Here is a 16506-nt window from a genome sequence, read left to right on the forward strand (position 1 = left end):
TAGAGTTCCCAAAATTTGTCTAGTTTACTCATAATGTTTATCTTGATTTTTCATGACCTCTAACTTGGGTGAACAAGTCCATAATCACAGACTGGTCCGGATTGGTGTTTGAAAAGATAGGCATTTTTGTAAAAATCGCCATAAATTGTAGAAAAATTGTATGGAGATGTGCAAGTAGTCTTTTTAAAGCTAAGAACTGGAGCTACTTACATCTAAAACAGTTTTGAAAACAAAAATGTTTACGTTGTCCAAAACAGTCCGTGAATGGAGTTGAACTTTTCTGATGAAGGGTGTTAGAAAAGTTTAGTTATGTTCTTGGTGTTTTAAGTTGTTTCCCCCCCCCCCCCCCCCTCTTAAAACTTGATAAAACATGAAAATGTAGGGGTATGAACTCACCTTGAGTGATTTCAGTAGATGGATGATGGAGAAAAGAAGTTCTCAACTCAAGAACACTTGGGAGGTGCTTGAAGATTCGAAGATCTAACACAAATATGACGATATTTGTGTAAGCAATATATGATTAGAGTAGAAGGAAGTGTAAAAATCATAAGGATAATGAAGATACTTACCAAAAGTAGAAGGAAAGCCTTGGAAATCTTGAAATTTGAGAGAGAAAAGTTGAGAGAAAGAGTGTTTGATCTTGTGGTGTAAATGAGAGAAAATGAGTGAAGTGAGGAGAGAGGGTGGATGTTCCAGCTCTAAGAATATGGGAAATGGATGGAAATGATGATAAAGTACATTAGCATGACTTAGGTATGGTGGAAGGACAAGGGGTTGTACTTTGGAGGTATGGGGAGGTTGCTTGTGTCATAAGGTAAAGCAAAGCCAACACTCCACCTCAATTATTCACCCACTAGATTTTATTATTTAAATAAGGATTTTCATGAAAATATGATTAAGTTATGAATATTTAGGTTTATTATGTTAAAATATGAGTTTGAGTGAAAATCCCGCGTTAAAATCTCGAAAAACGAGCTTAAAATGTTAAAAATATTGAAAATGGGTGAAAAGTGTCAAAAATCCGAAGTCCGGCTGGAGGTTCGGCCTCTGATGCTTGGAACCGAGAGTAGAAGAGAAAGACCGAGAGGAGGGGAAGGGATCGAGAGTAGAAGAGAAGACCGAAAGAGCAGAAGAAGGAACCGAGAGCGAGGCTCGGTCTCGGTGGCCATAAGCGAGGTTCGGTTCGAGAGTTCCGCCCTTCCCAGTTTCGGCCCAAGAGGCTTTGCCTCTTCCAGATTCGGCTGCTGGGGCTCGGTCTCAGCATCTAAGAGGTTTCGGTTCCTGAGAGGGTTTCGGTTCCTTGAGAGGGGTTTCGGTTCCTAAGAGGAGTTTCGGCTCCTTAAGTCCGTTTTTCGCGTAGACTTTCGTTTTTGGGCTGTTTTCGCCAAATTTGAGGGTCGGGATGCCCCGAGTGATTATAGAAAGTTGAGAGAGATTTTGAGAGAGATTTGGCATACTTAGAGAGATTTGGGAGAGATTTGACATACTTGGAGGGATTTGGCATTCAGAGAGATATTTGGGAGAGATTTCACATACTTAGAGAGATTTGGGAGAGATTTGACAATAGAGAGAGATAGAGTGAAAACGATTGAGAGAGGTTTTGTGTGTGACAATTGTGAGTGTTTGGCTCCGCAACGCAAGGTCCGTGAACCCCGTTAAGTCATGTTTTAGGATATTACACACTCCCGATGAGTATGCAACATTGTTTCATTGTTTTTGTTCATTGTTTAGCACTAAGGCTAAGGAAAAATTAAACACACGAATTTTCCAAGTGATGTTTTCTCATTAAAATAGTGAGTTATACAATAATTACATAACACAAACCCTAATATACAAGCTTTAATTGAGTTGACCGGTTTGACTCGATGACTTTGTTCGACTTAGACTTGACTCAAATTTAACTGTTGTCACATTCTAGTCCTACCCGGGAAAATGGCGAAAAACTTCATATAAAATATGGAGTTACCTATGGGGAATCGCCATTTGATGAATTATTATTGACTTCCTAATCCCTCATCTGTTGATTGTTTCTTGTGTTTTTATAGCTCATAGCCTCTCTAAAATGATGACGATATTCATAAGCTTTTTTACGGCTCCGGGTCCAAATGATTTACACCCATAATAGGAATCTGTTTATTTACGTATCATCAGTTTTGCAGAAAATGTTTTAATGTCAAGGAAAAGCTATTCGGTAAAATTTAATTTGAAAATTATGTGTTTCTCAGAAATAATAAAAAGGGGAAACCAAAACGGTGGTGTAGCTTTCAAGATTTATAATTCTGTTTTAAACATCCAGTTATCATCTTGCTAATTTTAAGAAAACGAATTTGAAACATGACACTGAAGATGTTTATCAAACAAAATCAGAATCAGACTATACCATGAAAAAAATTAAGTAAGCCTCTAATACAACATTTTGAATTATGAACAAGATCAATTTGACATAAATCTGGATCGGAAATCGTTTCTTACATGGAAGGATTAACTTGGAAGAAGACGATGCCATGTTTTTTATTATTTTCTTGCCATAGTGATGTATTTACTGACTTTTCAGATGGAGAAAATTATTTATATTCTGATACTCATGATCATGGTGTTTTATACGAGAGTACTTCAAGGTATGTAAGAACTCTTGAGTTTCCGGATGATAATACATAAAGCAAAATAAATTTGAAGAACACAAAATTAGTCCCTCAAATTATAAATCTGTATCATATCCATAATACTACATTTATTTATGTCTATGAACTTGATATGTCTTATGAAAATTATTACGGTACACAATATAATAGTATCCAACACATTAAAACATTACAAAATAGTGTGATTGCTATATTATCGTGTTATTTTCCACAGTTATGACAAACTTGGACCAGTAAGAAGGAAAGACAACAAGCAATTTTTCTCATCAAGGAATTTATTTGGTTTTGACAAGAAACTAGTCAAATGATCGTTGTATTTCATTCCATCTTTTATTAAGCATTTGCATCTTTTATATAAATAACCCAACTTTCTATAAATGTACTTCAATAGGTCCAAAAAGATATAAACAAGAAATAAATTCACACTTATAATTTATTAGTTGTTTTTCTCTTTAGAAATATTATTTCCTTCAATGATCCCAATTACTTGTTAAAATATTATTTTCATAAAATAATAATTTTTCAATTAAATATAAATATTGATTATATTTATTAATAATCGAATTACTAATAAATAATTTATAAATAACTTATTATTTGGTGTAATCCTATAGGATCATATGTCATTAGCAAATATCATTCTATAATGAATCTTAGGAATAAAGATCTTTCATGACTTGCTTTCCCATATTCATGTAAAATCATTCGCTTTGCTAGATACCTAGAAAATCCACATGTACTCACCTGGCCAGTTACTAAACACTAACTTTTGTTTTGGTTTCAAGCTTTATGTTGCTTCCCAACTTATCATTTGTCAATCCTGTTGAGCCACTATACCAAGTTCTTTAGAACTTGTTCTTGTACACTAGGAACCTAATTATCATATATATATATATATATATATATATATATATATATATATATATATATATCACACTGATCATTTATATGACTACTAACTCCATTTCCTACCAAATTCATCAACCTCCATAATATAACTGTTAAACATCTTAGCTCAGTAATATTATATTTCTAAGATTTTCATAAACTAGGTTTTATAACCCTTGTTAACCAATTGATGAAGAGAATCATGGAATTCATTGATCAAGCTTACCATCAAGGTCATAATAGCAAAATATTACGAACTCTAGCTACAACATCGAGTTCTAATAATAATTCCATAATTATATTACGAATTCATAATTGCATATCAACATTCTGAGAAAAAAATACATTGTCTCGTTCAGCAACCCTACCCTCATATATTTGCATCAATAAATGCTTTTTTTCAACTACAAGTCATCACTCGAACATTCAGGATTTACTCGGTAAAGAAACAATCAGAGAGGCCATTTAACTCTGTATATATCATATGGATTATGTTGGAACATGCCATGTTGTGTCCATGTTCCTATCTGAGACTTTGCCACATATCACATTTCTTCGCCACATGGTTGTCTCTTTCCATATGTCATGCCACACCTTTCATGTTTCCATTTCTTGGATAACTTGGCACTCCGTGTTAGTTGAACATTCACGTTGTGTACGTCAATTGAACTTTCATTTACTATTTGACTGTTGACCAAACGAGTTGCATGCTTGATCTTGACACGCCGCATTCTTCTCTTTGAAGGCATATTCTAAGATTGGTCGAAATTATTAGTATAGAAATCAATTTTGGGTGTTTACATCGAGACTATTTTTATGTGTCATGTGAAACGTAAATATATGTTACATAATCTATGTTGACCAATTCGATGCCCGTAACACCTCCTTCTTTCAATCTTTTGTTCCTGCACACATAAGAATCATTTTCTCTTTAACTTTATATTATAAAAGCGACAACTAAATGTATTTGTAACACCTATTTCCTAGGTTGTGTCAGTGTGAGGCATTAAGAAGTCAAAGGCATGATTTTAGGGAAAAACATGGGTCACGACGTGACCATAAGGTGGTCACGACGTGACGAGGCAAATGAGGTCACGTCGTGACACTTAGTTGGTCATGATGTGAGGAGGGTTGTAGTCTAAGCCCATGATCTTTTAGGGTTTGCTTTGTATTTAAGAAATCTAAACTTGGTTTTAAGGTTCATTTCTCAGCCTCCATCTTTCTAAACCTTAGAAATCCTAACCCTAGTTCTTCATGGTGGTTTTAGGAATCATTTTGGGTCGTTTTAGCTCTTGATGAAGAAGAAGGTTCCTTTAGTGTATTGTTTTGGCAAGCAAGTCTCCTCTTCACCATTTTGTGTTGCTTGTGGTCCTTGGTAAGTCCTCAAGTTCTTGCCTTTCTCATTCAAGCATGGTAGATCTAAGTTTTACCCACTTTTCTCCATGTTTGGGTTGAGTTGGATGCATGGAATCCATAAATTTGACAACTTTATGGATCATGGTGATCTTGGGATGAGCATAAGTCTCAAAGTTGGAGTTTGGTGAAGGTTTAGATTCCAAGCTTGAGTTATGGTCCTATTTTTCCTTTATTTTGACCTAGTTTGTGTTCAAGTCATGCATTGGACATGCATGGCTATAAAGTTGTGACTTTTATGGTCCTTAGGGTTAGGGAAAACCCTTTGGAAAGTCTCAATTAAGGAATGTCTTAAGGGATTAAGAGCTTAATGATCAAAGTTGTCCAGAGCGGATCTCACGATGGGAGGATTATCATGTCACGTCATGAGATAAAGATGTTCACGAATATTTTATCTTTGTTCAAGTCAGGATGTGACTTTTGGGTAGTCATGACGTGACCGTTGGCTGAGGTTAATCATGGTTGACTTTTTGACAAACTTTCGGTCAAGCTAGAGGTTTTAAAGTGTAGATTGAGAGGTACAATTTATTGTTGTTAGGTGCCATGTAGGATTAGTCTTTGGTAGGTGAGAGTTACGGTATTTAGGTCCCGTTTGTTTACCTCTTAATTGCAAAATTAAGAGGTAATGTCTTAAAATTTCAGATTCAGAGTGTTTGTTTGAGTATTATTTTTTACCTCTTAATCTAAAAGATGCCTCTTATTTTTTCAGATATTAAATGAAGTCTGAAAAATAAAAAAAAGGGACGCGTCCTAATTTACCCTAAACACATCGTCGACGGTCTCTTCTTCTTTCTTCACTTCGCATATGCGCCTCCCTCCATTCTTCCCATCTGTTTCGAAGAATCGTTGACATTGCTATCACTCCGGCGCAATCGTCGACGACGGCCCAGTGCGCTGCTCTCGGCAGTGGTTCTCTCTTCCCTCTCTGTTGACTCATCGACCGCAACAGGTATGGGTGTTTGCCTCCTCTTCTTCCTGTTATATGCTCAATTTTGTTGGCTGAGAAATCGATTAGGGTTTTTGGAATGGGTGTTTGCCTCTTCTTCTTCCTGTTATATGCTCAATTTTGTTGGCTGAGAAATCGATTAGGGTTTTTGGAATGGGTGTTCTTCCTCTTGTCTATGATCGGTGGCTTTGAATTTGATTATGGTTTTTGGAATGAATGATCTGTTAATGGTTTTTGATTCAAGGAATTCTTGGTTCTGAAAATGGTTTTTGATTCAAGGAATTCTTGGTGTGCCTTTGAATTAAGTTCTGGAACTGAATATATATATATATATATATATATATATATATATATATATATATATATATATATATATATAACATGATGAATCATATCTAAATAAATTTTTTTATATGATATAGAGAAGTGTTGAAGCACTTCTTGGTGGGTTGAATGTGTTTAAATAAATCCTAATTATGGGACAAAACAATCCAAATTCACATATAAGAAGGTATTTTCATTAGTGGTAGTTTGAGTGATTCAACAACAACCGGTTTTATATACCAATTTCTAAACTGTTTTTATAGTTGAGACTTTGAATTCTATAGAAACGATGAGAGTTTGAAAATAGTTTGGTTTACCAACTTAAAAGTTTGAGGAGAATATCATTTCAATTTAATCATCAAAGGTTTGATTTATTTTTATTTTTCTTAAAAAAAAAAAGTCACATTTCACTTAAAAAAATATTCTTCCATATGTTATTTAACTCGCTGCCGGAAAAAAACCGTGTGGTGTTTTTATTTTAAGTATAAAGTTTCAACGGTTAAACTTGGAAAAAAAAAACCAATGATTAAACCATAACAACTCCAAACTGCTATGGTTTTTATGAAATTTGGTCTTAAACTTATACATAAAATTGCGTTGTTTCAGATTTTCAGTTCATTTCAATTTTTGTATAACCAAACTCGGACAAACTTTTTCTTTCTTTTAGATGTACAAAAAATTGCAATATAAGTATCAATTTAATTGACAATATGACATTGGTCCCACTTCATGTCTAATGCACTCTAAACACCATTTTATGTTGAAAATATGCATTATTTTTGTTGTTGTTATCATGAAATATTTATATTTATGTTTGATGTTATAGTTGTTTATTGAATTGTACACTTGTTTTGTTGAAATATTTGTTTGAAATGTGCATTAGTTTTGTTGCTGTTATAAAGAAATATCCATATTTGTGTTTGATGTTATAGTGAAATCATATATATTCTTGCTTATATCATGACATTATACACTTGTTTTGTTGAAATAGTTGTTGTTATTAAAACATGCATTTTTTTGTTGAATTGATCAAAGAAATAGGAGAAAAGAAGGATAGGATTAGTTGGAAGGTTGAAGGTGTAGAAAAAACGTTTCTAGAAGCTTGTTTACGTGAAGTTACGGTGAATGGGCGGGAAGGGAGTAGTTTGAAAGCATTATCTTGGAGGAATGTAGCTGAAACATTAAAAATTGAACACAACTTTATTGCGGACCAAAAACAAATGAAGAACCGCTATGACTACCTAAAGTCAAAGTTTGGTGCTTTTTTGAAGTTAAAAAACAAAACCGGCAACGTGTACAATTCAACAACTAATACCTTCAACCTTTCCAAAGAAGAATGGGAATTAGAATCAAAGGTATTTTGTTTAGTTATAAAAAAACATATTATCATGTTTAAATAATAAAATATTTTTTTTTCAAACAATCAAACAAACATGTGGATTCTTTAAGACGTACGCCATTACCCTACCCCGACCTTTGCACACAGTTGTTTGAAGGCGCAACTGCGACAGGCATAAATAGTTGGGGACCAATTTCTACCCTTCCCCGTCCTACTCAAGAATCAAGCCACTATAGTTTGCATGACTTTGATGACATCGATTGCACTCAACAAGAAACTGTAGGTGTTAGTGACGAGTCATCCGCTCAATCAAAAAAACAAAAGACTACAGATACGACAAAGAGTCAAAATAAAAGTAAAGACAAGGGTAAAGATAAGGGTAAAGATGCATCCAACTCAAGATTGCTTGAAATCGGTGAAGATATTGCCGCAGTTGCTAAAATATTTATGGAAAAACATTCTTCTTCAAATTTGGATGCGTGTATGGAAAAATTGGAGAAGTTAGGATGGGGAATATTTGATCCAAGATACATTACTGTTGTTGCTCTTTTTGGTGAAAGTGCGGATAAGAGGCGTGTGTGGTTAACCATTGATCCAACTATTTGTGAGAATTGGGTCAAGACTGTTGGAGCACATTATGGAATGTTTCGCTAAGTAGATTTTTTGAATGTTTTGATGGTTTTTTTTGGATAACTAGATGTTTGGTCTGAACTAGATGGTTTTTTTTTTTTTGGATTACTTGATGTTTGGTTTGAACTAGATGGTTTTTTTAGATTACTTGACATTAATGACTTGATGTTTTGGATTACTTGATGTTTTGGATTATTTGACATTAATGACTTGATGTTTTGGATTATTTGATATTAATGGCTTGATGAATTTTTATGTTATATGTTGTTAATATAATTGTTATGTATTTTCAAAATAACAGATTGCTTATGGATTCGGATGAAGAAATTGCATTTTTCATGTTACTATGTTGCTATTGGTTGAATCTAGCATCCAACGGAATTGGAAGGGCAATTGATAATGATTCGGAAATGAGTGGTCATCAACATACACAAGAATTGTTACATGGAACTTCTACACAATGTCATGACTTGATGCGTCTTTCACGTGAAGCATATGTACTTTTATGCAATCATTTTAGACGAAACAATTGGTTGCAAAGTAGTAGGGATATTAGCGTTGAAGAAAATATGGCTATGTTCTTGACAACTATAGCGCATAATAAAAGGTTCAGGATTATCAAACGAAGGTTTCAACACTCCACAAAAACAGTTCATAGATGCTTTCATGAGGTGCTAAATGCAATGATGATTTTTGCAAAAGAAGTTATAGTGCCAACGAATTCTAATGCAACTGTGAATTCCTCAGAGAGGCATCGTAAGCTAAAAGAAATCTTTCCTGGAGCAATAGGTGCGCTAGATGGAACTCTTGTACATGCAGTCGTGCCTGCTGATCAACAAACTCGCTATAGGGGAAGAGGAAAAGGTGAATGCTTTCAAAATGTTTTAGGAATTTGTGATTTTGATATGATGTTCACATTCGTATGGGCCGGTTGGGAGGGTATAACACATGATTCGCGAGTTTTGAAAGAAGTTGCATGTAACCCGACTTCAGGCTTTCCATTCCCTCCTCCAGGTTTTTAATTCTTTTTAAGATTATTCTAAAATACGATATTAAATTTCTATATATAATACTTCCTTTACTCATATGTACAGATAAATATTACCTTTGCGATGCTGCATACACCAACACTCATGGATTTATGACTCCTTATCGCAACACGAGGTATTGGTTAGCCGACTATCGACGGCGACGTCCGTTAACTAAGGAAGAAAAATTCAATCATGCACATGCGCAACTAAGAAATGTTATTGAACGTGCTTACGGTGTTTTGAAGGCGAGATTCCCAATCCTAAAGCGAATGGCTCCTTTTCCTTTTTCAGTGCAAAGAGATATAGTCGTTGCTTGTTTTGCAGTCCACAATTTCATAAGGAAATGCGATATTCATGATGAGTTATTTATGGCGTTCGAGGAGAACAATGCTCAACCACAAGGGGGACAAAAATGATGGCGAAAACGTACACGATATGGAATGGGGTTCACAAGGAAATGAATACATGGATAATTTACGTGACCAGATTGCGAATCAATTGGGGTGAAATTAAATTTGTAGGATTTTATTTGGATTTTAGTATGATATTGTGGATTTAAAAATATTTATGTTTGATTTGGATTTGTGTTTAATTTTGATTTATGCTAAATTTGGATTTTATATGGTGTTTATATATTTTTTAATACATAATTAAGAATTTTTATTAGGTTATTTTCTAAATAAACAGTTGAATTTAATAAAAAATAAAACAGAAGGGTAAAATGGTCATTTTAATAATTCAGCAGAACAATTCAGAGGTCCCAACCAAACAGCATGTTAAACATTCAGCTCTTAAAATTTCAAACGCTCTTAGAAATTCAGACCTCTTAAAAATTCAGATCCTGCCAAACAGCCCCTTAGTTGTTATTTGCGAGGTGAGTCTTCACATTATATTTGTTTGTGTGACTTAATATATGCATTTCGACCAACTTGGTCTCAACTGTTGATTTCTCATACATGTAAAATGAGCTGCTAATAACTTTTGGACTGTTGAAAGTCCATGGGACTATGAATAGCCCCACGATTGATGATAACTCAAGGGGTGTGTTGTTAATCCACATGGTGTTTTGTTAACACATTGGGACTGTTGATAATCTACAAAGTTTGCTAATAACCTTAACTGATTATTATGTTGTGTTATATGTGGTATTTTGAGGAACTCACTAAGCTTTGTGCTTACAGTTGTGGATTAAAGATTTTATAGGTACTTATCAGATTGTGAAGGCGTGGCTGTACACACACATCAGCAACTTCATGATTTGAGATTCCAGACTATCTTCATTATAACTCTAAATTAAGAATAATTGTTTGTGAACAAATGGGTTGCTATAGATTTGATTCCAGACATTCTTTTCTTCAATCGTAACCGTAACTCAGATACCGGTTTTTATGATCAAGACTCGATAACACAAACCGCACACGATAAAGAAGTGAAGAAAATATAAGAAAAAAAGAATTAACATGGTTCAAATGATGAGAGCAATCGAAAAGTCCACCAACAAATTATAAAGATATTTTTTATTAGATTTGTAGAAATACATTTACCATGTATAGACTTTCTTCTTATGGTTATAAAAGGTACATGGAGATCTTTTTATAATGATAAATTGGTCTTGCAATGCTTGTGAGACGATGCCTAAAACCCCAAGAGGTCATAATCTAATCTAGCCACCGGTCCAAACACCACAAACCTACTCATCGAGCACCGTAGACTTTGTGTTGAGCACAATAGAGCACAATATACCTTGCTACAGGCCACTACAGATAGTGGCGGTTTTAGGTAGGTCCCGGTTTGGCACCGGCAACACTTGCACTTTCTGTCTGCATTAGAAAAGTTTTCGATTTTTTTTACCTATTTCCCATGTATTGGCAACACCTACTATGTATTCTAGCATTTGCCCCGGACTGCAAGGTGCCCCATTGCTAACTCTCAGTGGGGGCAAGGAGGCCAAAAGTAAATTAGAATCCAGAATTCAACAAGGAAAAGAAAACAAAAGCTTAAAACTGAAGATGGAGAAAACCAACGAGAGATGCCACGGATCATAAAAACATCCTACAATATAAAAGTAAATCAAGAATGTAAGAATCGAGCAAGGGTGTTGCAGGCATCTAGGTAGGAGAGGCAACACACCTTGTTTCATCGCCATGGATAGGGTAGTGACACCATGAAGCTTAGTAACGTGGAAAGTAACTCGTCTTCAAGGATCTCATCCTCTAACCGGTGACACATCTAATAAGATATATATATAATGTCTAGGTAAATAATGTACGTATATTTGCAAAACTTTTTCCCAAAAAAGTGTACATATTAATGAAAAAAACAATGTTCAAACTTACATCAATTTTCCTGGCCTCCTTAAGTTGGAATAAAACCTCTACAATAGAAGGTCGTTTTTCCTGAGTTTTTTGCAAGCATTGATAAGCAATACCTGAAAACTTGAGCAATGTATTTGGATTGATATCTTTTCTTATTCTGTGATTGATAATTTTTTCTAGGTCTCCATTTTTGTAGCAAGTTCGGGCCAAATGATGGAGGAATCGTCGCTCATCATTGTAATTGAAATCACACGCCAGCCTACCACACAAAACTTCGAATAAAACCACACCGAATGAATAAACATCCGATTCTTTTGTTAGAAATCCTGTTTTTTCATACTGTGGGTCACAATAACCATGTGTGCCAGCAAGGTTGGTGATCACAAAGGTGTTCTTTTGATTTGCTAGACCTATCCTGGACAACCCAAAATCAGCAAGTTTTGCATTCCAATTCTCATCTAACAAAACATTCGCACTTTTTATATCACGGTGTATTATTATATGTTTTTCTGCAACGTGATTATGAAGATAGTCCAATGCGGAAGCAACACCAATGCATATTTTGAGGAGTTGTGGCCATGATGGTCCACCCGACTTAGCAGTGTTACTTAAATATTTGTCGAGGCTTCCATTGCTTTCGTATTCATAGACCAAAATCATCTCCTTGTTCTCATCACAAAACCCTATAAGTCTTACAATATTCTTGTGTTGATACTGTGAAAGCATTGTGAGCTCCGTGTGGAACTCCTTGTTACCTTGAAACCCAGTGACATCTAACCGTTTTACAGCAACCAACTCGTTTACATGACCCGCCCACGAGAGGAGTCCCCAGTAGACCCTTCCATATCCACCCTTCCCGATGAACCTTCTTTCGTTGAAGTCTAGAGTTGATTTTTTAATGACATGAAAGGGGATTTTAAGGTCATTTATCTGCTTCATCTGGGACATGATTTGGACTAATTAGAAGTTATAGTCAAATCGATCTCTTCAAGGAAGAAAATTAAGCAGCACTTACCCCTATATCAACCGTATCGTTTATCCGCTTCTTCGCTGCATTGTTTAAACACATCAAAATAAATAAATTGAAACTAAATAAAAGGAAGACCAAAGAAGCAATAAAAACAGCCACTGATTTCCTACAAACCTTGAAGAACTGCCCCACAGCCTCCACATTTGTAGACTGGAACATCTGGCGACTCCTGCAGAACTTTTTCGCACCCTGGGCATCGAACTAACCGGCGATTACTGCTCATGTTGTTGTTCAATATTCTAAAATGTTCGTCTTTTTTCAAAACCCTGAAACTTTTTAACATAAGATTTAGGAATATTGATAGAATTAAGAAAATTACCGATTATCAGATGCTGAAATTTTTTAGTTTATATCAGACGCATATTTTAGACGAAAAAACTAAAGAAAATCTTTCACATAAACCTGAATCCTTTTCAATCAATGTTTGACCTTTTTGTTTCTGGATAAGGAGTGATGAGCATGGAGATTAATCAAGAACTAGCAATTGAAGGAAATAGTTTCATATGGGATAATTATGGACACTGAGTTTGGTTGTAACAAGCCAAAAATAACGTAAAATATTCAAGAAGTTGAAAAAGTCAAGCATACCATTTAATTCTTTTAAAAAACCAACTTCGAATCTTTTTCTTTATAGAAATTAAACATCATCATAGCACAAGTATCGCCTGTAAACTTCAGACTATTCAAAGCGGATGGGTAAAAAACTGGGTATGGTTAAACAAGAAAGAACTCGTGCAATTGAAGTCTTCTACTGACCCCAAAAGAAAGGTAAAAACTCTGAACTCAATGGTAACAAACAGAACCCAATAAATAAGGATCACATATTATTACCCCTTTTGTCAAAAGAACAAAACCCAAAACATCAAGAACTGAAAAGTGATCGTTACGATTTTTTACACGTGTTTTGGGGGAGAAATTGATAGAAAGAGCATGAGAAACACGTGGTTAAAGATCCAGAATTTTGCACAATCGAACCAAATCAAGAACTACGTATCCTTAAATTACTATTGCAAGATATTGGTGTCTCGTGAAACAAAGAAAATATGAGACATTCTTGATTGGTCAAAGATCTAAGCATTGAAACGGAGATACAAATCAATAGCTACGAATCTAGAAAACAGAAAATTATGATTGTATTTAGTACGGAAGAAAAGAAAGAACCTTATAGGATGTTGATAAATGCTGTTGTTTACATGAACTCCATGGAGATTACAAGAGGTCTGTATAGAAATTGAAATGTGGCTTGGCGACGAAGAAAACACAGAAATAGGAAAACTGTCTTCTAGTTAAACCAACTTAAAAAGTCTTGTGTTGACTTATAAAATTATTTTCCTTTTTATTAATTTGTTTTTGTCGTGTATCAATCTTTCATGAGTTTTGATATTTGTCATTTTGAAGTATTTTTGAAATAAATATTATCTACTTGTCAATTTTTTATTTGTTTCAATTTTTTAAAATTAAAATCATATACTTATATATATGTAAAGTATTAAATATCATATATATGATATTAAATTGCAATAAATACATTTGTCATTTCTTATTTTAAAGTTGTACATTAAAAAATATTTTATGTTTACACTTTAATTTAATGTTTTTTTTTAAATCAACCCGTATAATATACGAGTTTCATACCTAGTTATATATAATAAAAAAAATTATACAATTATGATAATAGTTTTCGATTTTATATTTTTGGTACAATAGTTATAAATAGTATATTTTGGTTTTTTAAAACATGCCACAATAGTTTTGTACGTTGGCTGATTCGATCCCTGGCTAGAAAGAAAATTACAAAAATTATTCATATATATATATATATATATATATATATATATATATATATATATATATATATATATATATATATATATATATATATATATATATATATATAAGTAAAGGTTCAAATGAGAACAAAAAAATATTAACAACCGTAAGAACCTCTAATTTTAGATATTTATAAAGGGTTTAGGGTTATATATATATATATATATATATATATATATATATATATATATATATATATATATATATATATATATATATAGGTAATGGTTCAAATGAGAACAAAAAAAAGTTAAAGAACCGTAAGAACCTCTAATTTTAGATGTTTATAAAGGGTTTAGGGTTTAGGGTTACCCTAAACCCTTTATAAACATCTAAAGTTAGAGGTTCTTACGGTTCTTAACCTTTTTTGGTTCTCATTTGAACCACTCCCTATATATATATATATATATATATATATATATATATATATATATATATATATATATATATATATATATATATATATATCTTTTTCAATGTTTTTGTATTTGGGTTTTAGACTTTTACCACAATATTTTTTTTATGTTTGTTGGTTTGGTCCCTACATAATAGAAATTTTTTAAATTATGCACCCACAAGGTGGACATAAGTAGGCTCACAGTCTCCATCCCATGTGAATATAAGGTGAGATGAATTTCTAGTTTAAAGCAAAATACAAGAACATCGCTAATTAAGAAAAAGAAGAAATAGGAAAACTCTCTTTAAGTTTAAGCAATTGAAGAGTATTGTGTTGACTTTATAAAATTTAAAGTATAATACAAGAACGTTCCCTTGGTATATAATAATTTGCAAGTTCTATGCAATGTAATTTACAAATTTAACCTTAACTTTGATTTCTATTTTCCGTTGTTAAGCTTTCAAATACTTTATTTGATATATAAGCTAGCCCAAGCCCACATGTGCGCCGAGCTAGGCTAGAGACACGAGATTATGTAATTACGCGATTTAGGTGCACTTTGTTGTTCTCTATAAGCTTAGGATCTTTTGTTTTTGTCGAGTTCATGTCGAATTACTTGGATTGCCCCAGTCAATTTTTACCGAGTGTTAATGCATTGAGTTGGTGGATATATGATGGGTTTTGAGCATAACAACAATCCTACGGTGCACATAAAAACCCTAAAGCTTTGGATCTAGTTTTCTAATTGTACATGCAATAATCATCCAAGGCTTATAAACCCTATATCTAGTATACAAAAATCGAAAATCATAACTAATACAAGTTTAGATGACTACCTTTCAATTGTAGTAAGAATCTTCAACCTTTAAGAGCTTAGTATCACACATGTAATACCTCTAATAGATTACAAACACCAAGAGGCAAGTTGGAGAATATGAGAGAGAGAGGAGGACGCTCAAAATCGGCTCTAAGATCCTTCTAGGGTTTCTGGTATCCGATTTTGGGTGTTCAAGGGGTTCCTTATTTAGCTGAAGAATTAGGGTTTCACTCAAAGACCTAATACGGTTGCTTAGGCTCTAAGCAGCCCATAAAATCCTTCTAAAATCCTTAGCATGGAAGAAATCCTTATAGGCTTCCATAAGATTCCGTCCACCCCTATCCTTAAGTATCCTTAGCCCATTTTGTAATTATCTTATAATTACAATATCAGTCCCGTTTATTTAATTAATCTCTTTTGACCACAAAATTAATTCTAAATTAATTTTTGACTAATATCAATCAAATAATATGATTTCTCCTTTTTATATATTATTCCCATAATATATTAATAAATCATAATTATCCTCTTTCTCCATTATTCATCCAATCAAGTTGCTTTGGTGAAGGCAACCCAAAAGGACCATGCTACAACCGGTTCAAGTACATACCAATTATAGTTATGGGTAATGAATTGATAATTGAGTAAAGAGAATCAAATGAGAGTAATATCAATATAAAATGAACACGAGGAGAAAATATAATCTTGTTTCAGCTCAATTATACTTTCACAGTTTACAGAGAGTAAAAAGACAAGTTCTGTAAAGACTTTTATCTAACTCTAAGTAAAGTCCCTATTTATAGAAAACATGAAAGTATACAAAAAATACTAAGGCATAGACATTAAGCTTCGAATACTAGACACCTTAGTAAATACATTACAAATTATACGAAGGGTACAGACT

The 16506-nt window shown here is 33.5% G+C and overlaps 1 protein-coding gene across 1 annotated transcript; it reads right to left on the bottom strand.

Moving 5' to 3' along the window:
- Positions 1-10713: 10713 nt before the first annotated feature.
- Positions 10714-13800, bottom strand: LOC145000019 (putative receptor-like protein kinase At5g59700). The gene is made up of 6 exons (XM_078959168.1): positions 13720-13800; positions 12673-12824; positions 12544-12578; positions 11550-12467; positions 11344-11442; positions 10714-11265 (listed from the first exon to the last, which is right to left on the bottom strand). Exons 2-5 carry the CDS (start codon positions 12779-12781, stop codon positions 11350-11352), a joined length of 1155 nt encoding a protein of 384 aa, XP_078815294.1. The 5' UTR covers positions 12782-12824; positions 13720-13800; the 3' UTR covers positions 10714-11265; positions 11344-11349.
- Between the last annotated feature and the right edge of the window lie 2706 nt (positions 13801-16506).

Source organism: Lactuca saligna, chromosome 1 (genome assembly GCF_052625555.1).
Source record: "Lactuca saligna cultivar CGN05327 chromosome 1, ASM5262555v1, whole genome shotgun sequence".
NCBI classification, from domain to species: domain Eukaryota; kingdom Viridiplantae; phylum Streptophyta; class Magnoliopsida; order Asterales; family Asteraceae; genus Lactuca; species Lactuca saligna.